Source organism: Syngnathus acus, chromosome 10 (assembly GCF_901709675.1).
Source record: "Syngnathus acus chromosome 10, fSynAcu1.2, whole genome shotgun sequence".
Classification (NCBI taxonomy): Eukaryota; Metazoa; Chordata; class Actinopteri; order Syngnathiformes; family Syngnathidae; genus Syngnathus; species Syngnathus acus.
The window spans coordinates 21131970-21157176 of record NC_051095.1 but is presented as its reverse complement, the minus strand read 5'-3'; the positions used below and the strand labels follow the sequence as shown (position 1 = coordinate 21157176).

The 25207-nt window shown below is 41.4% G+C and overlaps 1 protein-coding gene and 1 long non-coding RNA gene across 2 annotated transcripts in view; one reads left to right on the top strand and one right to left on the bottom strand.

The window, feature by feature from the left end:
* The window catches only part of gpc3 (glypican 3), an 89153-nt gene extending 70340 nt beyond the window's left edge, over positions 1 to 18813 (top strand). The window contains exon 8 of the mRNA XM_037260667.1: positions 18043 to 18813. Coding sequence (XP_037116562.1) covers positions 18043 to 18218 — 176 coding nt within the window. The 3' untranslated portion in view covers positions 18219 to 18813. The remainder of the gene's footprint in view (positions 1 to 18042) is intronic.
* On the bottom strand, positions 663 to 1976 carry LOC119128353. The gene is made up of 3 exons (XR_005098986.1): positions 1686 to 1976; positions 1191 to 1324; positions 663 to 880 (listed from the first exon to the last, which is right to left on the bottom strand). It is a non-coding gene; the product is annotated as an uncharacterized LOC119128353 (long non-coding RNA).
* Positions 18814 to 25207: the final 6394 nt, after the last annotated feature.

Here is a 25207-nt window from a genome sequence, read left to right as displayed (position 1 = left end):
TTTGCACAGTAGTCCTGAGTGCATCCAAACCTAGGCAATATGGAGGGACCCTACTATTAAATCATCTATGACGATTTATATCGCAATTAAAGAAAAATAATAAGAAAAGACAGATTAACAACCATATTCTAGCGATCTGGCATATCACTGAATAGCAAGTGATGGGCGCAAAGAGTTGCCCAGTAAATGACTCAACGTCACATCTGTTCCCAACATTGCACTGTGCAATAAAATAAACCAGGGGGATTGTTTTGAGCAAATGTTCTTTAGCAAAGACTATACTAACCTGCAGACGCAGCACCCTGAGGCGCGGCTGCTGATCTCCAGGGACTATAATCACATGACTTTGGGCAATACTCTACCTGCCTTCACCCAGTATGTGGATTGTTACACCAGGGGAAATAAGACTATTGACCTGCTGTATGTGACCGTTGAAGATGCGTACAATGCCACCCCTCTGCCTGCACTTGGGAAGGGAGATCACAACTTGCTTCTGCTTCGGCCGCTTTACAAGATAAAACTGTTCAGACTTCCAAAGACCACTCGCCTGTTAAGGAAGTGGTCGCCTGAGGCTGAGCAGGCTCTGAGGGATTGTTTTGGGACTACCGACGAGGATGTGTTGCTGGGGCCATGCATTGAGAACGTTGAGGAGGCAGTTGACCGGACCACTGAGTACATTAGGTTCTGCATGGGTGTTGTGGTTCTAGTAAGGACAGTGCACTGCTATGCCAACAACAATCCTTGGATTACGAATGGGATCAAGGGCCTCCTGAATCGCAAGAAGCGGGTCTTCAAAGACGATGATAAGCAGGAGCTCAAGCAAGTGCAGAGGGAGCTCAGGGCCCAGCTCAAGGTGGCGAGATTACTTTATAGGAAGAAGCTCAGTGGCCTAGTGGTAGAGTGTCCGCCCTGACACTGGAAGGTTGTGGGTTCAAACCCAGCCGGGTCATACCAAAGCCTATAAAAATGGGACCCATTGCCTCCCTGCTTGGCACTCAGCATTAAGGGTTGGAATTGGGGGGTTAGATCACCAAATGATTCCCGAGCACGGCACTGCTGCTGCTCACTGCTTCCCTCTCCCCCAGGGGATGGATCAAAATCACACGGGGATGGTTAAATGCAGAGGACAAATTTCACCACACCCAGATGTGTGTGTGACGATCATTGGGACTTTAACTTTTAACTTTAACTTTAAGTTGGAGGAGAAGCTGCAGTGGAACAGCATGAAGGAGGTGTGGGACGGGATGAGGTTGATCACTGGCTGCAGCCCAAAGCAAGGTGTCACCGTTAGTGGCGGTGTGGAGAGGGCTCACCAGCTGAATTACTTTTTTAACAGGTTTGACAACACCCGCTTGCTTTCACCCTTGCTCCCAATCTGCCCATGCGCCATCTCTCAGCTGCAGGTCGGTGGATGATACTCTACCACCCAGGGTGACCACAGCTCAAGTGAATGGACAGCTGAGGAGACTCCGCCCCCCAGTAAGGCTGCGGGTCCAGACAGGGTCTCTCCTCGTCTGCTGAAGCCCTACGCTCTGGAGCTGGGTGACCTATTACAGCGTATCTTTAACCTCAGTATGGAAAAATGGGTGGTGCCTCAGCTGTGGAAGACGTCGTGCATCGCCCCTGTCCCAAAGAAACCGCGACCTGCGGCGCTAAATGCTTCAGACCAGTCACGCTGTCTTCACATGTGATGAAGACTCTGGAGCAATTGCTGCTTCACTACCTCAGGCCTCAGGTTCGGCATGCTCTCGACCGTCTACAATTTGCGTATCAGGAGAAGGTGGGGTGGAGGAAGCTGTTGCCTACATGCTCTATTGCTTACTCTCTCACCTGGACAAGGGAAAAGGAGCTGTGAGGATTACTTTCCTGGATTTCTCCAGCACCTTTAACACCATTCAGCCTATGCTCCTGAGAGACAAAGTGTTGCTGATGGACATGAGCTCACACCTGAGGGCGTGAATCATGGACTACCTGACGGGCAGCATGGGAGGCTATAGGTCAGGCACGGTGCGGAGCAGCGTGGGCGGTCCACAACGAACGGTTCTCTCTCCCTTCCTTTTCACCCTGTACACCTCTGACTTCCAGTACAACTCTGAGTTCCGGCATGTGCAGTTTTTGTGGACTTGGTGTGGCTCCAAGCACCTGCACCTAAACACCGCCAAGTCCAGGGAAATGGTGGTGGACTTCAGGAGACCCAGGCCTCGTCCTGAGCCGGTGACTATCAATGGAGACTGTGTGGAGATAGTGCAGACCTGTAAATATCTTGGAGTGTTGCTGGACGACAAACTTGACTAGTCTGCTCATGTTGATGCTTTGTGGTTGGCATCCTTCAATGTCTGCAATGTGATGCTACGGCTGTTTTATCGTTCTGTTGTGGCAAGTGCCCTCTTCTTTGCTGTTGCGTGCTGGGGGGGCAGCGTTAAGAAGAGGGATGCCTCCCGCCTGGACAATTTAGTGAGGAAGGCAGGTTCTGTTGTGGGCGCAGAGCTGCCTGAGCTGACGTCTGTGGCAGAACAGCGGGTGTTGGCCAGGCTGCTGTCCATCATGGACAACCCCGTCTACCCACTGTACAGCACCGTCACTGGGCGGAGTAGCTTCAGTGACAGGCTGTTGACACCATCTTGCTCACGGAAAGGCTGAGGGGTTCATTTCTCCCCCATGCCGTGAGACTTTTTAACTTGTCGCGGGGGTTAGGGGTGCATTCACGGTCTTGATCTTGGGTTGGCAAATGAATATTGTTTGTTTTTATTTATTTATTGACACTTCCATCTGCTGTTTATTGTTTATTTAATTAATCACAGATGTATATAATCATTAATTCATTCTGGTGGTAACTGAATTTCCCCCCGGGAATCAATAAAGTATCTATCTATCTATCTATCTATCTATCTATCTATCTATCTATCTATCTATCTATCTATCTATCTATCTATCTATCTATCTATCTATCTATCTATCTATCTATCTATCTATCTATCTATCTATCTATCTATCTATCTATCTATCTATCTATCTATCTATCTATCTACCTACCTACCTATCACAAAAAGAGGAACCCCAGATACTTTACAGACACTTTACAATTTTGCTCCCTTTCTCCATCAATACCTTGAAGTGGGCGCTCCGGAGATAGACTTGAAGTAGTTATTTGTTAACAAAACTCGAGCTATTTGCCGTAAGATTAGTAACCGCACTGCAAGGTTCCCACTGCAGTGAGTCCAAGTGAGCACAGTCCAAACACACGCAGAGGTGTTTACATGACTACTGTACATCTTGACACCAACGTGACACTATGAGGTGGTAGAGGCGAGACTTCCTCAGGTAGCCGCTCTCAACTCAACCTCTTGACCTCATTGCTGTCAGTTACAATGGTCAGACAGGCTCCCCTTAGGCCAAACAAAGAACTACTGAGACTACAAACTGCTCGGAGAAAAGAAACTAAACTGAAAAAGAGGGAGAAAACTGCCAGGGAGCAGGAACAAGGGAGCTCAATAGGCCAACACAAAGCCGGTGCAGCTGAGCAAACAAGGCCAAGGGAGTAGTCCTCCTGTTTGGGATGTTGTGGCAGAGATTTGAGTTTTCTGGGCAGGGAGCGAAAGTAAGACACAGAGGTTAACACAGGAATCCTGCAGGGCCATCACTTCCAGCGGGCTTGACCGTGAGAGCCTCTTGCCCTCTTTTCTGGACTTAACTGTCTCACTTTCACTTTCATCATATACAAACTGTCTCATCTCTTTACAAGCTGCAGAAGGTGTGGGACATTAAAGCTCTTTGTATAAACAAAGTGCCAATTAAAATTAAATTCCCTTTCTTTGTCTTCCATCTAATTGGTAAATCAGCAGAAAGGGTACATAATGATTATCGGGGAGAATTTGATTATCCCGTGATGTGAGATGTGTTAAGAGTGATTTTTTTTCCAATCTGCTCGGAAAAAGGTCAGCCGAGAATCAAAATGTTTATTGTTAAACTAATGTGCAATATTTATGTGTGAGGACAACAATTGGAAGAACTGTGAATTGGAAGAATAGCCAAATGAAGTAATCTGACGTTTGCGCTTTTGCCAAACCCAAGGAGAGACAACTGGTTGAGTCGAGACAAGAAGGGTTTACAAACTGGACGTAAGTTAACAGTTATTTTAGCTCCTTCTATTTCTATTACTATTGCTACTACTCTTTCTTCTTTATATTTTCCGTGAGTCTTGATGCGCTGTGGCACCATGCTGTCTCTCACAGGTCATTCTTAGTCCGACAACAGACATCTGTTTTGAAGGAGGAGACTTGGGATTGTCGGTGGAAAAGTGGTTACGTGTGCAGTTTTTGTAACCTCAAGTACACCAGACATAGATTTTAAAGCAGATTTAGATTTTGCTTTAATTTTGTGACTGTCCTCAGGCTGTTTAGACCCTTATACATGTAAGCCAGAAATGTTTGCAGACCTTGGAAAGTCGTTGCTCATTGGCAGACAAACAGATAGCTGCTGATAGCCTGTAATGACCTAGCAAAACGTTGACCTTGCATGGCCTCTCACCCTATTTTGCTCAAATACGAGACTGGGGGATTGGGGTTCAAAGGTCAACCTACAGAGCATAAGGCCTAATGGGCTGGTTGTCTGAGCTGTGGGGCTCCTATATGGATGAGACAGATCTGCTTTCACAAAGGCAGAGGTGCAATGACGATACAATACATACAGACAAACACGCAAACGGTAAGGTGACAGAAGCCATAACAATAAGGTGCTGAAAGGTCCGACGCGGGGCAGAGATGCCCACACAGCTTGGTTGTCAACCTCCAAACACACAGAGGATGTTCCCAAATGTGTGGAATGATTGATCTGTCCTCACTGGCTCTCAACACAGATTCCATAACTGACTGATTACCTTTGCTACACACATGCACACGCACACAAACTGTTCCCCTCCTGACCAATCAGTCCTCTTGCCCAACATTCCCCAGAACATTCCAGGCCAGGAGAGCTATTCCAGGACAGGGACAACCCCCAGTCCCCACCCTGCCTCCCGTCCCGTCACTAACAACCAAGCACATTCGTCATTCCCTGTTGTGATTTGTGCTGCAGAACTGCTAAATCGTTTGAGGCCGTACACTTTTTGTTCCTCATGAGAGGCAGCACGGTGACATATAGGCTAGTACGTCCGCCTCACAGTCAGGAGTTGAGTCTCTGTTGGAACATCTCTGTGTGACGTTGTGTGTTGCCACTGCGACTGACTTGAGTTTCTCGGCTGAAGTCAGCTGTGATAGGGTCCAATTTCATTTCACTTCAGAAGACGAGTGATATAGAAAATCAATAGATGGATCTTCTTGAGCATTTCTTCATTAGTCACTATAAATATCGTACACAAAATATTCTATCATAATAACATTTGGACTTGTATGCTTTCATTCTTTGTTTCTGTTTTATTTTTCAGTGTGGCCCTTGTCCTCCTTGATATTGTTTAACCTTTCGTTGACCTCAGAAACCTGTGTATAAATACTTCAGAAAGCGTATTTGGAACTATTAATTAATATTATATGAAATATATATTAGATGCACTTCATAAAACTGATTGTCTGAAAGCCAAGAAAACCAGAGCGCAAGTTGTATTTCTGTATTTGTTGTTAGGTTTTTTTCTGCCTGGCAGGATATGTGTTGTAACTCAACGTTCTTGGCAGGAGCCGTGTGAAATGACCTCTTGTAAGTAACATGCACCAAGACGCTTGGTCGCTTTAAGTACCCCAAAGGAAAGCTGTTGTTCTAGAACAGGGGTGTCAAACTCATTTTTTTCGCGGGCCGCATTGTAGTCATAGCTTCTTTCGGAGGGCCATTATGACTGTCAACCCAAATAAATGTATGAGCACCACATATTTTATACAGTAAAAGCTACAAAACAAACTGACAAAGAACGAGTAAAAACTGGTCAAATATTTAAAAATAAAGATATTATTAAAAGTGAAGACAATTTGCAATTCTAGTAATGACACGAATTTGATGCACAATTTGTCTTCGCGGGCCACATAAAACGATGTGGCGGGCCGTATCTGGCCCCCCGGGCCTTGAGTTTGACACCAGTGTTCTAGAAGCTCTGGAGCATTTTATTAAAACTGCAGGTTAGCAAAACGTGATGTGCAAATATAAATATAAATCAATTCCTATGTCCTGTCTGTCTTTGTGTAAAAGATAGATGAAGGTGGTGAAAGAATGTAGGGAAGAATAGAATGAGATGTAAAACACCTTTAATAACTGTAGGTTGATACACTGGGAAACCTAAACACTGTGTCCTCTGGATGTGGGTCAAATTAACACCCGTACATGCTGCCAGTGCGAGAACGTGGCATATGAATTAGCTACAGCTGTGACCTTTGACTCTCAGCACCTGATAGGTGAGTCACACGGCGCCGCTCTTTCACAGAAGTGTTTACCACATGTTCTTTAACGCAGCCATAATGCAGGCACGGATGGTAACGCTGGTGGCTCAGACTGTATCCACTATATTTGATGTGTATTGGAACTTCAAGTTCACTATGCAGATTATGTGAGCACATGAACCTGCTTCCAAGTACAAGGTTTTCTACATATAGTGACTGCACGTAGACCATGTACCAGGAGTTAACATGAGACATTATGGACATTATATGATATATAGGAAATATATCCATCCATTTTCTGAACCGCTTTTCCTAACGCGGGTCGCGGGGACGAGGGTGGCGGGGCCTTTTCCAGCAGAACTGGTTGCCAGGCACATAGAGAAAAACAACCATTCACACTTGCAATCACAATCACATCAGGCAGTAGGCGGTGCACACAGAGACGAACAACCATTCGCACTCACACCGATGGGCAATTTGGTGTTCATTCGGCCTACCAAGCATGTTTTTGGGATGTGGGAGGAAAGGAAAGACTGTAGTCTGCCTCACAGTTCAGAGGTTACGAGTTCGATTCAACCTCGGGCCCTCTCTGTGTGGAGTTTGCATGTTCCACGGGGAGAACATGTTGTGTAGGATGTTTAAAAAAACTGTCATTCTTGAAAATGTTTAAAGTTACAGGCAATTTCTTCAAGGCCACATTTTGTGTGAAAAGAGCCTTTTCAATTGTTTATATACAAAAAATTGGATCCCTGGAATATCAACTCATCCATCAAGCATGAAATTAGAAAACAAAGTAAATATTTTGTTAACTGCCTATTGTGAAGTGATTTATGCTCCATTGTGACACAATAGTGGGCCTGATTCACAAAATACTGTCAACGCACCATCCACACATAACTCAACAGCTGCAGTAGGCTGCGCAAAGAGCCGCCACTTTGAAATGACAGCCAGATTACACTATTTGAAACAATATGTCAAAGTCAAATCTAAAGAGAGCTGCATAGAGTTTTGTGGTTTTACATAGGATGCCGTTTGCTACCGTCCGTGTAAATAGCCTTGGCTTGTTGCAATGTGGCTCTCTTGTTCTTAGTGAATCGAGTGTGTACCCAGCTACAATATGTGGGAGTGTGTAGTGCTTTGAAAATGAGATGGGAGAAAAGTGAGGACAACAGAGGGAGGAAGTCACCCTCTTATTGGACCCTTACTGGTCTTCTGCTATGCCGCCTTGTCAACTCATTCCAGGGATAAAATCCTTCAAGATTATTCAAAGACCGGAAGAGGAGCCCTGGTTTTAATTTCTGTAGAAACAAGCAGAAATCTAATTGGATTCTCATAATTTTTATGAAGGGGGCCCGGCCCACCAGCACTTGATTCATTTTCGAGGCTTTATGCATTTTTCTGTTTGTGTGTGCGCCTTTTGGAAAAGCGTTTGTTTGCTCAAGAGCTTTATTTACATTCACAGGCACTTTTGGACGCACTAAATTGATTCCAGGCCCGTTCCTGGGTTGTGTCCATCAGCTCAGCCACAGTCCACAAACACTCTGCACACAGTGGGTCCATTCTCGAGCCTCACTGCTCCCTTGCTTGCTGCCACATTTACACACTGCAGCCATTTTGTGGGAATCTCCGAAGGAACCCTTTGAAGGCTGGAGTGATTTACATGTCACATGTTAACCCTCAACTCTCACACGTGGCTCCCAAATTCTCCCTGTACGTATGTAGTCGTGTCTCCTTCCAAGCGGCCTTCGTTTTTGATTATGCAGCTCATTCCTGAATGTAATTCAACAATGCAGTGAGCATTTCTGGAATCTTGCTGTCGATAGACTGTGAGCTGCTGCATGAAACCACAGGCTGACCACTGGAACCGGCTCCAAATATGTAGTCAGTGAAATGACTCAAACGGAGCTCAGTGTGTACTGCCAAATTGTCCCTCATCGTGGTAATTCTAGTCTGCCTTTCACCAGGCATGAATGCAAAGAGAGCCCAGCGTGTTTGTTGGCAGGCATAAAGCATATGTCCCAAAATGCCAGCTCCGGTTCTCTCTCTGGATGGTTGTCAGTGGAAATATGTAAATATCTCTGTGGGATGATAGCCTTCCTCATTATTGGATGATAAAGATAGCAGAATATGTTCTTCAGAGGCTCTTTGGCCAGCAGTTCCTTCAGGCAAAAGCTGACACACTCATCCTCATGACTGCTTATTGCACAGCCACTGCACTTTGTTTCTATTTGTCCGTAACACACTCAACCTGATTAAAAATGAGTTCTCTCAGGCTTTAGGGAAAAAAAACGTGTGTTCCAGTCAGCCTCGGACATATCTGACACTTCCAAACTGTGAGTTGTGTAAGGTTACTGGCCTTTTCTGTGAGTGGAGTAGCTCCCCACCCTGAATGAGCCCCTTCCCATGCCTTCAGCATAGAATCGAGTCTTTGTATGCTTGAGTTGTTATAGTTTTTACCTCACTCACTCACACACTTTCCCTCCTTACCGCTTGACACGGAAATTTTTGATATGTATGCCTCTGTTTCCAGTTTTTATTTCTCTTCCACCCCCTCACTTGCATTAACCCTGATATCCATCCATCCTACAATCCATCAATTTTCTGAACAGCTTATACTCACAAGGGTCGTGGGCGTGCTGGAGCCTATACCAACAGTCTTTGGGCGGTAGGCGGGGTACACCCTGAACTGGTTGCCAGCCAATCGCAGGACACACATAAACAAACGACCAGTCATGCTCAAATTCACACCTACGGGCAATTTGGAGTGCTCAATCGGCCTACCATGCATGATTTTTGTTTTGGGAAATGGGAGGAAACCCACGCTGGCACGGAGAGAACACGCAAACTCCACACAGGGAGGGGCCGGAGCCCGAATCGAACCCAGCACGTCTGAACTGTGAGGTGGACATGCTAACCAGTGCCTCATCATCTCACCCTGATACAAAGAGTAAAAAATTCAGAGCTCAAAAAATTAAATAAGATATTGCAAAATGCTACGAGGGGCTAATTTTGTAACAAATGGCTCAACTTCTCACCCCCAAACAAGAATTCTCTCTGGTACATTACTAAGCTCCATTGGTTACGTCATCAGCATTTACAGTACTTCTCTTATTCCTCTTATTCTGTCACATAACGCAGAGTGTTTTGGAGGTCGCAAGGCCAGAGCCACTCAGAGAGTAGTGTTGTCCCATAGGCCCCAAGGCACTGCCTCCGCGGTTTGTCCCGTTTGTATTGGCCCGACATTCCCAGTCCCTCCGATCACCCCTGTGGTCAGCCTGTGGGTGTGGAGGCAGACGGTCACATTCCACGGACACAAGCATCCTGCACGGCTCCCTCAGTTGCTTCTCAGTCCAAAATGTCATGGGACAAATTACTCTGGTCAAGAGAAGCAATATAATTTGACGAGAGCGTTGCACAACAAGCCCCTAATCGCAGTCCACCGCTTTACACATAAACACAACCACTATCAGATGACACAAAAACAATCCCTTTTGTCGTCTTTCTGCGGGAGTATTGTGCTCTCGTTGAGTTTGCAATTACGTACACTGGCCAAGTATCCTACATACAGAGAGCGAGAGTCAGACAAGAGAGACTCCAAATTTGCTGAGTGTAACATTCACTTTGCTGTGTTTATATGAGGTAAATGAGCAAATATTTGCTTTACCTCAGACTCTTTAATATCTTCTAAGATGATAATTCTTGTTGAGAACCGAGATCAAATTTGACCCGCTTTGCCGTGTTATGTGCACACAGCGTCTGCCAATGTAACAGCAATCTAAACCATCTCTCCAATTTCATAAGAAGCACCTGTGTTTGGAGACTTAACATTCCACATACTTATCTAACCAAAAAAAGCCTTTGTGCATAGCGCACATGTACTGAATAAACTGTACTGGACCATGAAGGTACACATTCACTCGAAGGGTTATAACAATCATGTCATCTGGCAATGTTCACCTTCAGTGAAAAGAATTAAGCTCCATTTAAAAAAAATATTTGTAATATATATGATATCATCTCCGTGAATCATGGGAAGATAAATAACTGAAATCCTAAAATAGGGAATTTCAGCAATATTTTCTAAAAAAAATAAATTTTTAGAATGTTGCACACATTGGTCACATGACATACCAGCAGACATCAGAACACCTCATACCGTAAGAACTCAGTTTTAGTAATTGTCAAACGGTAAACGAATTGAGGCGTGTCCAGCTCCGGTCTACTGTTCTGCCTGTTTTACACCGTTGATTCACATCCTCAGCTCTTCAGTAAGCTCAGAAGAAGCGTGGTAATGATCCTGATCATTTCATTCACTTAAACGTAAATCTCAAGGCTCTACATAAATTCATGAAATTCCACCAGTGTGCTCTACCTTGAAATCGTTGATAACCTAAATATGATTTTGTATCAAATTTGGAGCATGCCGACATAAAATCCGGCCTGACGGTGCATCAGTTGGCCGACCAGGAACACTGCACAACATACTCCACAGCACTCACCAAAGCCCGGTCAGTACACAACTCCACCAGAATAATTAACAAAACAGCCAGAATAAGTAAAAAAAAAAGCAATTCTCCATAATAAATAATATCCTCAACGCTCATATCCCCAGCAATACAGAATTAAACTGCAAACATTCCATGCAACATTTCACATCAAAAATAGATAACATCCGTTTCCACCACTCAACAGTACCACACTCGACCTACCCGCAACACAAACATACTCACCCATTTCACTGTCATAGCACAGCAGGAGGTCGAGAAGATCATCAATAAATCCCAACCATCCATTTGCCCATTCGACCCCCTCCCATCACCTCTGCTCAAAACTCACTGCTTCTTTATCAATCCCCTCATCACAAAAAATATCAATACCTCCCTAGAAACAGGTCATGTCCCCAACACCTGTAAAATTAAATCCCTCCTCAAGAAACCCACCCTCGACTCCAAACCTCTGTCAAACCACAGAGCAATATCAAACCTCTCATTTCTTGCAAACATACTACAAAAAGCTGTCTCGTCCCAGCTCAACCATGGCCTCAAATCCAACAATCTTTATGAAAAATTCCAATGTGGTTTCCACCCCTCCCACAGTACACAAACAGCCCTCATCAGAGTCACCAATGACCTGATAAGGGCTTCTGATAAGGACTCTGGTTCAACATCCCTCCTCATTCTTCTGAACTGCTCACACCACACACCTCCACAAGGACCCGGTCAGGCCACCAGCACCGTCTAGTCGTGCCAGTGCGATTTAAGTCGAATTGAGGTTGATTAATCAATAAACTGGATATTTTTCAGCACAGTACAGCAGTCACCAACCTTTTCACATGAAGACATTGTCAACCAACACACCCAGAAATAAAATATAATAAATGAAAATAAATTTGAAAAATTGTTGAATTTATAACTTACCATTACGATAACTGTAGTTATTGTAATTAATCGGGGCCTGCATATTTTTCTCAACAAATTGGCATGTCTCATTTTGTGTTCTATAGAAAATACTTTTGACTCATGTCTGCTGCTATCGCCAGACAATAATGAAGTGAAAATGGCTGGCCAACAAGGCGACACAATCTTCATGTGTGCATATGCGGGAATCAGGGAGTTTAAAGATAAGCTGGTTGTAGGTGAGAATAGCGGTTAGCCTCGCTATCTTAAGTGATTCTTATCTAGTCTAGTCTTGCAAATTGTTTTAAAAGTATTCACACCAGCGGAGATGAGGAAGGAAGCGGTGGGATATGCTCCAGTACCCCCGCGCAACCCTGATAGATGGATGGAAACCACTAGCAAGTCTCTCCTTGAAAAAAATATTCAACCTATGATAAAAAATGTGACTGTGTTTGACTCAATTGTCAGCATAATGTGGATTTTCACTACATCTAGCCGTTTAGGATACATAGTTTGCTTGTCGCCACAACTACAGAAAAATCCTCGAGCACTGTCAAAATAAGTCCAGACTCCCACCCCCTTTAGCCCCATTTCCTTTTGCACAGACAGACCACCACATGAATCCACATGCATGCATGCATGTATATACAGACACTCCGCCACTCTTTGACCCACTCTGGGGATCCAAACAAACATCCGCTCACCCCTAAAGACCGCAATTCCCCGACCTGTCCTGCTCCTGGGGACTTGTGGCTAAAAACAACATAAAGTTGGAGCTTAAATGCATCAGCGGCTGTTGACTTGCATGTGAAGTGTCTGCCTGCCTGCCTCATTCACAGACCAGAGCATTACCAATCAATGGGTACACTGCTGACCTCTTGACTGGCTTGTAACTTGAGCTCAAATGGCCACAATAAAACTAGCAGGGGTACACTAGCATGGTGGTGCCCTTGGTATGATCGTCTCAAAATGGAGGTTTTGGATAGTTGTGAATACGGCTCTGCTCCAATGAAAGCCTCAAGGGCCCACATTGGTCACATTAATCACACACGGGATTATATGTATCCATCTAATTGTCACTGCATGTCCTCTGTTCCGGCTTCTGCCTTGAAGGATTCACCAGGTGAAAGACGCAAAACTCTTTTCAATGCATACACAATCTGTCGTCCCCTCTGTCGCTCTCTCTCTCTCTCGTGCTATAATTTTTTACACACAGACACAGATGTTGATCATTAATTATACCAGGATATTATTAGGTCCAACCCTCCGATCGACTGTTAGGGAATTTAAGTTTGCATAATGATCTGTCCCTCTGGAGTTGTTTTTAAAGCTTGCAGAACAAGGGCCCTCTATGTTCCTGCTCATGAAGTTAAACTAACAAAAAATGGGTCTTTTTTTTCACATTGCACACAACTGTTAGGCACACAAAATAATGCTTTCTCACTTACTGCTTTTTCCTAGAAGCACTCACAAATAGCCAAATGCCAACAAACACACTTGCTCCTGCCCTCCTTCTTATCCACATGGTATACAAGCCATATTGAATTGCACCTTCAGCTTAATTAGCTCGGCATTAGGGTGCCCTGCTGTTGGCAGTGACAAATTGTTCATTCAGAGCGTCACAAAATGTCTGCTCGCCCAATTCCATGACATGAGTCAGCGGGAAAAAGCACACCAGAAGAGAAAAAAGTTAATTGTCGCTCTGGCTCGAGTTGAAATGTCGTAACTGCAAAGAAATTCAGACGAGGTGCCGTTTCAAACTTCTATTTATTTGGCCGCAAACGACCTAAGCACCAAGGGCTCCCGCAGGAACGTCCCACTCGTGTTTAAGGAGGGCATTTTGAATTTGTTGACTTTCTAACTGCTTCCTCCCATTGCACGGTGGTTAGGCGACACCCCTGTGTTACACACAGATCAGATTAGGCAGTCAAGTCAATTTGGAACTTATGAGCACAGATGTGACGGTATGTGTGCACGTCCATCTGGCACTAGCTCATTGTTGGCATATCGAAGTACAAGCACGCCTTATTACTGATATCCTACCGCCGTCTCTCATAACTCAGCCTCGTTATTACAGTCTCCCTCACAGACAAAGTATAGCTGTCAGTGTTTCTCACTCCCACACACATGCGCACGAGAGAGGAGGCTTCTGCTCAGTGTCAGTAGGAGCACAGCTGTAGATGCGAAGCGATGAGGCAGCTGTGAGTAAGAGCTCAGCAGCAGGTGACTAAATCCTTTGCAGCATGCACAACAGATGGATAAGGAGAACTGTGGCATAATGGCTGATTCGGGCAAATGTCAATCATATTTTAAATACAGCTTTTCGTTATTCTAACACCTGGAAATTTTAGCACTTGTTACATTGGGAGAATTACCTGAATGCTGAGTTGTGCCGGCCGGATCCTTTTCAGATAAGGAGTTGGGATCGTTATTCAAAACAAAAAACAGTTACTAGTTCTTACACATACCTTGAAAATACGAAACATTTCAGATATGCATTTTCTCTATTTGGGTCAAAAAGGGTTTCCCTTAAAAATATGAGGTGACTGGATTAGGTGTACGATTAAATGACATTTGAATAGAAATGCAAATGGGTTTCTTTTACATTTTTTTTCTTGTACAGATGTTGTCAAAGTAGTTGCTGTCAACGTGGATGTGACAAAATGACTAAAAATGCTGTCATAATCATGGTAGGCCAAAACGTAAAGACTCCAAAGCACCATAAGGACACAGTTTGAAACAGACTGATGTAAACTTTTGTTAGAAGTGGTGTTTGCTTTCTCTCAATTATTAGTGTGAAGGTGAAACCTTCACACTATTGTTATTCCTGTCCTTTATTATTATTCTACATCTTCCGCTCACTTTTTTGTCCATTAACTACTTCCACATACTTCAACCGATTCACTCCGTTCCACTTTTCACTTATTCCAAATATTCATGACATGGGTGCTTACATTTTTTTCCTTCCAAAAATTTTCCGTTTTCACAAAATTCACAAATTTCCGGCAATTTTTTCCCCATTCATTCTTAATGGCAGATTCAACATTTCACATTTACGTTGTTCCAGTTTGAAATTCACATAATTCAACACATTCAAATCACATTGGGGACATTCCCAAACTTGCCAAATTCAAAATTTTCACGTTTTCATCTTTTATTTTGAAATTCACACCCAATTCACCAATATTTAGTGTGAAGGTGAAACCTTCACACTATTGTTATTCCTGTCCTTTATTATTATTCTACATCTTCCGCTCACTTTTTTGTCCATTAACTACTTCCACATACTTCAACCGATTCACTCCGTTCCACTTTTCACTTATTCCAAATATTCATGACATGGGTGCTTACATTTTTTTCCTTCCAAAAATTTTCCGTTTTCACAAAATTCACAAATTTCCGGCAATTTTTTCCCCATTCATTCTTAATGGCAGATTCAACATTTCACATTTACGTTGTTCCAGTTTGAAATTCACATCATTCAACACATTCAAATCACATTGGGGACATTCCCAAACTTGCCAAATTCAAAATTTTCACGTTTTCATCTTTTATTTTGAAATTCACACCCAATTCACCAATATTTCCTTTTTCCCTTCTCATTTCTACATTTTTCAACCCATTCAACCCATTCCAACTTTCAACTGTTCATCCTTTTTCTACCTATTCCACAACTTCCCACTTACCGAAAACTTCACATCTTTTATTTTGAAATTCACACCCAATTCCTTTTTCCCTTCTCATTTCTACATTTTTCAACCGATTCAACCCATTCCAACTTTCAACTGTTCATCATTTTTCTACCTATTCCACAACTTCCCACTTACCAAAAACTTCACATCTTTTATTTTGAAATTCACACCCAATTCCTTTTTCCTTTCTCATTTCTACATTTTTCAACCGATTCAACCCATTCCAACTTTCAACTGTTCATCATTTTCTACCTATTCCACAACTTCCCACTTACCAAAAACTTCACATCTTTTATTTTGAAATTCACACCCAATTCCTTTTTCCCTTCTCATTTCTACATTTTTCAACCGATTCAACCCATTCCAACTTTCAACTGTTCATCATTTTTCTACCTATTCCACAACTTCCCAAAAACTTCACATCTTTTATTTTGAAATTCACACCCAATTCCTTTTTCCCTTCTCATTTCTACATTTTTCAACCGATTCAACCCATTCCAACTTTCAACTGTTCATTATCTTTCTACCTATTCCACAACTTCCCAAAAACTTCACATCTTTTATTTTGAAATTCACACCCAATTCCTTTTTCCCTTCTCATTTCTACATTTTTCAACCGATTCAACCCATTCCAACTTTCAACTGTTCATCATTTTTCTACCTATTCCACAACTTACCAAAAACTTCACATCTTTTATTTTGAAATTCACACCCAATTCCTTTTTCCCTTCTCATTTCTACATTTTTCAACCGATTCAACTTGTTTCAACATCATTCTTCTTCACCTTCACACGCAATTTCTTCAGGAATTGCAATTCTAGTTCCTTTTTCCTTCTCATTTCTACATTTTTCAACCCATTCAACCCATTCCAACTTTCAACTGTTCATTATCTTTCTACCTATTCCACAACTTACCAAAAACTTCACATCTTTTATTTTGAAATTCACACCCAATTCCTTTTTCCCATCTCATTTCTACATTTTTCAACCGATTCAACCCATTCCAACTTTCAACTGTTCATCATTTTTCTACCTATTCCACAACTTCCCACTTACCAAAAACTTCACATCTTTTATTTTGAAATTCACACCCAATTCCTTTTCCCCATCTCATTTCTACATTTTTCAACCGATTCAACCCATTCCAACTTTCAACTGTTCATTATTTTTCTACCTATTCCACAATTTACCAAAAACTTCACATCTTTTATTTTGAAATTCACACCCAATTCTCCAATATTTCCTTTTTCCCTTCTCATTTCTACATTTTTCAACCGATTCAACCCATTCCAACTTTCAACTGTTCATTATCTTTCTACCTATTCCACAACTTACCAAAAACTTCACATCTTTTATTTTGAAATTCACACCCAATTCCTTTTTCCCTTCTCATTTCTACATTTTTCAACCGATTCAACCCATTCCAACTTTCAACTGTTCATCATTTTTCTACCTATTCCACAACTTACCAAAAACTTCACATCTTTTATTTTGAAATTCACACCCAATTCCTTTTTCCCTTCTCATTTCTACATTTTTCAACCGATTCAACCCATTCCAACTTTCAACTGTTCATTATCTTTCTACCTATTCCACAACTTACCAAAAACTTCACATCTTTTATTTTGAAATTCACACCCAATTCCTTTTTCCCTTCTCATTTCTACATTTTTCAACCGATTCAACCCATTCCAACTGTTCATCATTTTTCTACCTATTCCACAACTTCCCAAAAACTTCACATCTTTTATTTTGAAATTCACACCCAATTCCTTTTTCCCTTCTCATTTCTACATTTTTCAACCGATTCAACCCATTCCAACTTTCAACTGTTCATTATCTTTCTACCTATTCCACAACTTACCAAAAACTTCACATCTTTTATTTTGAAATTCACACCCAATTCCTTTTTCCCTTCTCATTTCTACATTTTTCAACCGATTCAACCCATTCCAACTTTCAACTGTTCATCATTTTTCTACCTATTCCACAACTTCCCACTTACCAAAAACTTCACATCTTTTATTTTGAAATTCACACCCAATTCCTTTTTCCCTTCTCATTTCTACATTTTTCAACCGATTCAACTTGTTTCAACATCATTCTTCTTCACCTTCACACGCAATTTCTTCAGGAATTGCAAATTCTAGTTTTATTTATTTTGCATACTGATATATGAAATGAATGAAAATTTGCAACTGTTGGCTCCATTGCATTTTACCCAGAAAGTTCTGCAAATGATAAAGACAGTCCAATTTAATCGAAGCTTGGTACGCGGCAATCGTCAAAGGTTTGTGTCATCTTACCTCTTTATTTCACACTTCGGTGAAACATGTTTTTGTGATGACGATCACACATCTGGTTCTACAGTGTGCTTAGGATTTTGTCAGCCTCCCAGTGTAACATTGTTGTTACAGCTGTGCAAGACATCATACAGAAGGAGGACAGACATACCACACATGTTTTTCAGCTTTGTGACAATGAGGGGTCTAAATGTCTCCGTCCTTCCTGTCCTTTCCTGCTTCTCACATATTTTTCATTCTTTCATCCCCCACCCATCTCCTCTCTCTCTATTTTCATCTTTCTACCTTTCAGACCTTGCTGATAACCTGGCTATGGATGACTTCACCTTCCAGGAGCAGCTTTTGACCCCTCGGTTGGCCACAGCTGGAGTTGGAGATGTCTCTTCACCTGGGATTGCACTGCAGAGCGTCTACCTAGTCTTGATGGTGCTGGTCAGTCTGTGTTTCCTTCTTCTGTCTCAGCACTGAGCGTCTGCCCTGCGAGCTCACTTGCACGCATTGCAAACTCTATAGAACAAGAGAAACTTATTCTTCCAGAGGCACGGTTCCGATAAGATTTAAGCATCAGACAAGGCTCCATTCTCTTGAACTTTGGATTGTTTTTTAAAGCACAACTGATGAACTCAGTATGGTATGTAAATAAGAAGTTCATTCTCTGCCTCTCCCACGATTACCAAATGAGAGTCCTGCAGCATCCCCACTCTAATTCTGATGTCCCCACTCTGATTCTGATGTCCAAGTCTTCTCTTTTTACTGAACATTGTCATTGACTGGCAAGTGAAGATGGGAGTTCTGTCGTTAAACCTTTCTTTTAATGCTCCCTGTCCTTGTCTGCACTGAATTACCTCCCGCCTTACCTCCCACAAGATGTCACCCACAGAAGTTATGTCCTCGAGGGAGCCAAATAATTTTAGACTGGTTGCTCTTACCGGCTCGCCACAAAAGGAGTTGAGGCCTGAGAGTATATGTACAAACTGTGTAAATTTGTCTTTGTTGGTTCCATGTTTTCAAAATATGTTCGTTTCCAATATTAACATACTGTATTTATTTCATAAGCCACCGAGTGGACATTAAAAAAAAAAAATGCTGAAAAGCGTGTGAAAAGTATTTCACATGCTGTTAAACTGGAATTGTGTGTAAATATTTAGACGTGTGAACATTACCTCCACCAAACACAAGCGCAAGGGAGGAGGCAATTAAAAAAAAAAAGGGTTTTCATTCATCTACTTTGATGTTCGAGGATGGGTAGATGTTCTTGATAGCATGTTTTGGATGACACATTGACAACATTGTAAATAATTATGACCATTTCAAATACTCCTGTTGTTTATAAAAGACAAAACTTTCAAACCACATTCAAATTTGGTCACATTTGAAAAAGCCATGTATATGGCATGGCGCGTTGGCCCTTTAAGAGATTCATGTGTTTAACTGTGACACTCGCATCCATAGATAGTGCCTTGAGCACTGAATCACACCAAACCAACATTTCTTACATTATTTTTCTATTGTTTGTACGAGTGTTTCCAGTTAAATATCTATGTAACACTGTTACTATGATGGTAAATATATACATTTAGTTTTCCTGGGTGTCTTTAGGTATAGATGTGATGTGTATGGCCATGAGCAATCAAAAGCGCAAATTTGTTATTCATGAGTCTACAAATTCAGTTCGCCAAATAAAATTGTAATGGGCCGGTTAAATAGAATCAAAGAAATTGTTCAGTCTTAGCTGTGGTGTAGACAGTAAAATGGTGAGTACATCTCCAAGCTGCACAAGGATGAAGATTTTTTCATCCTCCACTTGCTCCGTTTTTCCGATTATTTCATCGTTGCCGTATGATTCAGCTATCAATGTGATGCCAATGGGCTCTATTTTCATAGACAACACACCTGCACCTGGGTATATAAACAAGCTTAGTTTAGTATGTTTGAAAATTTGTCTGACCATACTGGCCATACTGGGCTTTTCGGCAGATTGAGGGCATTTTTTTTTTTTTTTACACGGCCTCGGCGCACCTGACAATTTGGTGGCTTAAAGTAGACTAAACTTCAGACCAGCTGGAAGCAGATCACATACAGACACGGATTGAAAGTCTGTCTCAAGTGCCCACTTAGCGGTGATCTGTGATCACCCTGGCCAACTTTACATCATCCACCCGTGGAGGTCTGCTCGCAGTTTCTTGTAAACATTCTTTGCCTGCTTCAATCTTCTGTATGGACTCCAACGAGTATATTTCTTCCACAATGTCAAAGACTGCGTTTAAAGGGAGTAGTCACCGTGAAACCCAAGTCAGCTGTGTTCACGCCCACGATGGCGCTCACGCCCGCTTCTAACTGTGCTCATCTACGCAAAGAAAAAAAGCAAACAATTAGATCGTGCTTTGCTGGGCATGAAAATAGAACCCTATGTGTATACTATGATTATGGGAAAGGGGGTGAACATCAATGATGTCATAGTCATCAGGAATACTGTAGTGGAGTATCCTGTCAATGTCAAGTCACAAAATTATTCAATTAATTTCCATTTCCAGCAGCTGTTATATGCACTTTCTGATCCTATGTTGCGTTTATTTATTTATTTATTTATTTATTTATGCTCATTGTAAGTTTGGCTAGAGGTTATTCAATTATGAATGCAGCTGTCTCCAACTGATTTGAAGTGTGAAGACTTGCACTATAAAGTTGCTGCCGCCAAAATGGCATTACTTGTTGATTTGAATGACAACACTTAAAGAAAGTGGCTCTAACTGTGTTGCCACTGAATAGGTCAGTAGGATCTAATTGAATGTTGCATCAGTATTTTGTATTTGTCATGACAAAATGTGTCCAAACAAATGGTTTCCAAATTGCTGTGCTGAACCGTATTTTAAAATGCAGATTGGGAAAAGTGGCATTTAATTTCAATGAATGTATTGAAATTGAAATTAATTATTTAACATTTCTATAAATGTATGTCTAATGTGAGTAATTACCCATTGATCATTCTATTTATTTGAAATACATGTTCATGATTTACATCATCATTAAAAGGAAGACATGGCCAAAGTCAGTTTGTCTACTTTTAAGAAAGGTGCATGTTTCACATCTGCTAAACTGCATGTCATGTCAGGTGTTAAACATCCAAGTCAATCTTTTGTCATTTCTGAAAATGCCTTGGCATTATTTGGGTCACAAGTAAGTCAAAGATACTGGTTCCGGGCAACAGTTGAAAACCAGCGGCATCCATTACAGACTAAGAAAAGGAGCTGCCAATCTCATATACGTAAGTGAGCAGTAATTCTTTGTGTATTTTGATCAAAGAATGTCCAATACCTTTTATTGAGACACTTTTACATTGTGGGGAAACAAATGTATAGAATGTGGCTCTGTTCACATCAGATGAGTTAGTGTGTGTAATATGAAAAAACGTGTCTGTATGCAGTCATAAATACATTTCTGCGAAGCAAAAGGGCAAGCATACTACTGCATACAATGCTGTCTCGTTTTCTTCTACTTATCTTGTTAAGGGTCATAGAGTCGTGGAACTTATTCCATCTGACATGCGAGCCTTGGACAGTCAGTCAAACACATAATACAAACAAGCATTCAGCCTTTCAATGTAATCACTTAGATCCTACAAAGACTGATTTTAAAATGATTTAAAATAGTATAAGTATCAAGACCACTGGTGACTCATTTGTAAGAGAGGCGGCCTGAGCCATCATGTGAATCAATGTGACTCATTTTCATATGATGACTAAGTGAATATTGCAAATGTGAGCATCAAGGGTGGTTGGCTTTTAATTAAAACAACAAAATGTTCTGAATAGATCACACATTGGTTTTAGCCGGTTATGTGCTTATGTATTTTGTCCGAGCCGCATGAGAATCATATTGTTTGCACAATTCTGTATTCTATTCCAAATCCTCGAAGAGACACTTTAATAATGTCATTTGTCACTTATTTATTTCTATTTCTCAATCTCAGCATATTATTTGTCCTCATTTCTCCTGCGAACAGGTGACAGATGCTGCCAACACCCAGCGATGATAAAGGTTCATTAGACTTGATTGTTTGTCTTTCACCTATAAAGCTATTCACTTACCTAACAAGGCCATCACTGTAAACACATTTGAAGATCTCTTTTCTCTGTCTGGGTGCCTGACTGTAACTTTTCCCACCTTTGGGCCCTCCTCGCAGCAGCTTCAGATGAAAACTGCATTGCGCTCCAGCTGTGCTATTCTCTCATGAACTGTATTGCAGCTTTTTACATGGAAAACAGAGGCTGATTAGGAGGAGGTGAGTAAACTCTGGCTGCCTATCCGAGGTGCGCTGGAGGGGGTGGTATATTCTGAATGCTAATGCATAGCTGGGGAAAGGGCAAACTGGCCTATTGAAATGCAGAGTTCATGTGTTTTCTTAAGGTAATATTGAAGCAATGTCGAAACAGCACACAACACCAGATTGAAAGGTCAAATTGATGTAAACCACCAGGAACACAGAAGAGCTGACTGGCTGCATTGGTTGCATTTTCTTGCCTCCCCATGAATATGTATTTCACGCTTTGGCTACCTGACTGACCATCAAACCTTGCATAGAATTAAGGTAACATTATAATTCAGGTGCATCCATGTGTATAAGAGCCCCAGTCCGCTCCAATTTGAACCAAGCTGGATGCTTAAATTCCTCTGTCAGATGGAATGCACAAGACATGTCAGGTCGCTCAAAGCTCATTCATGTCTAATTGCCATGGCACTGGAGCATTTTCGGACCTTTTGTTAGCCTATTAAGAAGAGCACCGGGCCCACGCTCTCCCAAGCACACAACTCCAGCATCCTCCTCCTGCTCCTCGGCAACCCCTGGCTTCTTCCCCTGCAGCCGCCACAGTCACACGGAATGAATGCAGCCGCCTGAGGAATGTGGACACAAAAGGAGGAATGTCATTTTGCTGAGTGCTACCCCCTATAACAAAGCATGTGCACACACACACACGCGCACACACACACACAACCCATAAGTCAGGCTTGTTGAAACATGTTTAAAAGCAGTCATATAACTTTCTAATATGCATGTGTTCATTTAATGAAGGGACGTTTTTGGAAGATAAAAAACGCAAGCTGCAATTTATCCCCAAAGCCAACATTTAAGACCAAGATCATGGTCGGAGGGTATAAGTGAAGTGGCTGAAGAATGTGGGGAATTTTAATTTGAATAAAATGTCTTTCAGAGAGTTGCGTGAGTTTGAACCTTCTGAATCTGTTTGCTTACCAAAAGTAACAAGATGGAATAAGAGAGTTGAACCTGGAGGCATCACAGCAGAAGAATCAAATGTCTTCCACCGGAGCAAAATGGTAGGAATAAACATGTGAAGACTATATGTCATCAATAAAAAAAAAATACTAATCAGCCCTTGAAAATTTGAGTTTCGCTGCTATTTCTGTATTATTACAAATAGTATTGCAGTAATTTGCTTTTTTCTACATCTTCTGTTTGAAGCCATCTGCCTGGTGGTTCCTTTCAGGCTGAGTCAGTATATTGAGTTATTTTGACCAATAAGCAACTAAATATCAAACGTATACCTTTGTCAGCTTCATCTGTGTTTGTGTAAAGTAGAGTTGGACAGTTTTGTCTCCACGGTTACTGTAACTCTAGCCAGATTTTCAATAAACCGAGACGTACTGAATAATAAAAAGCTTAACTGAAACAACACCTCCAGACAAGCACGACCTTCAGTTTCATGTGATTAAATCTCCCCTAAGAAATGAATAAATGTATGCATGTTTTAAAGCGTCACAACGAAAGCACGTGTTTGTTTTCATGAGGTCTACCCAGAATGGCTCCAATAGATGCCTCTGAAAGGTCCACTGAATAAGAAAAGTCTTGTTTTCACATTTATTACATTTCTTAACTCGTTAATCGGGTTACGTTTACATGACAAAACACTGAAAAATGGATGCTCCCTTCTTGACCTTTTTCCACCAAACAATCCCCTCCCAAAAAAATCATTGTAACCTAAAAAAATTACTACATTGCTGTTTCACCATTATTGTTTTGACTGAAAATTTTATTTGTATTCAGGAAAAACCTCGTAAACAAGTTCAAGTCCATGAAAATACGATTCCCACCAATGACTTAATTTTAAAGGTTGTTATACAAAATAATCAGATTCTTATGACGAGGTCATAATACTGTCTGATTTTGACTGACATGGAATTTATGAGGAAAAGAAAGACTTTTCAACTACGATAGCAATCACAAATGTTTTAATCACAAAAGTATAGCCTTGAGAGTATACAAGGACTGTAACCAAAGTCTGTTTTAGGGTTTTCCTTTAGGTCAAGTGAGGTGGTTGCCACCTCTGCCTTCATTTTTGGACCACCTTTAGCTCTAAAGGTTCTGACTCTGACATTATCAAAACTGTTGTTATCTGTGTTGCATTAGTTGTTGCATATTGGAAGTAGTAGTTGGATGTCGAGTTGACAATATCCATATTGGCCACAAATCGAGTCTGAAATAAATAGGTAATTATTGTAATAATTGCATAATTCTTTAGAGCCATTGTTTAATTTGAAATAGTCCAAATTGGCTGATATCAGCCCCTCAACAGTAATTATTCTCTAATTTCTGTTGTCCTTCATGAAAACGGACTGATTTATCTTTTGTGTAAAATCAGAATAAGACATTTCAAACATTTGCTTTTGCTGAGGAAAACACTGACCAAACCAATAACTGAATCAGATTCAAAAGGGTTGAAAAATGCAATGTCAAACCCACCAGCATGAAGTTTTTTTTAATGACTAAACAATTGTAAATAAATAACAATAATTGATTAATAAACAGTACTTGGAATAATGACTTTATAATACTACACTCATAAATTATTCTTTTTTTTTAATTTTATCTGATGAATCATTTAATGGGTGGAATAATTGATTCTACAAATATTCAATAGTGACAGCCGGAATTGGAAGTCACTCCCAAAACCATTGACAGATTTTCTTTCCTGCCCGGACTGTATTGGAATATTTTGTTAATTTTCAAACAGTACCCTGCGATTTGCTGGCGACCAGTTCTGGGTGTACCCCCGCCGGCACACCTGTGACCCTCGTGAGGATAAGCGGCCCGGAAGACGAATGAATGAATGAATGAATGAATGAATGAATGCATTTTCAAACAGGTGTATCTTGTTTCTTTCATAATCAGGCACAACTGATTTTGCGGGGGAATCTTTTTTTTTAATGTAAGTGTGCACCCCAATTATGTCAGTGAATTGTGTATTTTGGAAGGAAAAAAAAAAGGTAAAAATTACATCGATGCCCTAACAACTGAGCAGAAAAAGGACTTGTTTGAGGAAGGCATAGGCACCACTGCGAATTATCATTAAGGCACCATCGCTTCCTCAATTTGACCCTGCTCCAATGGTTACAATGGTCATCTGTATTCCGGAGTATTATTCCCATCAATTTGGATGAAC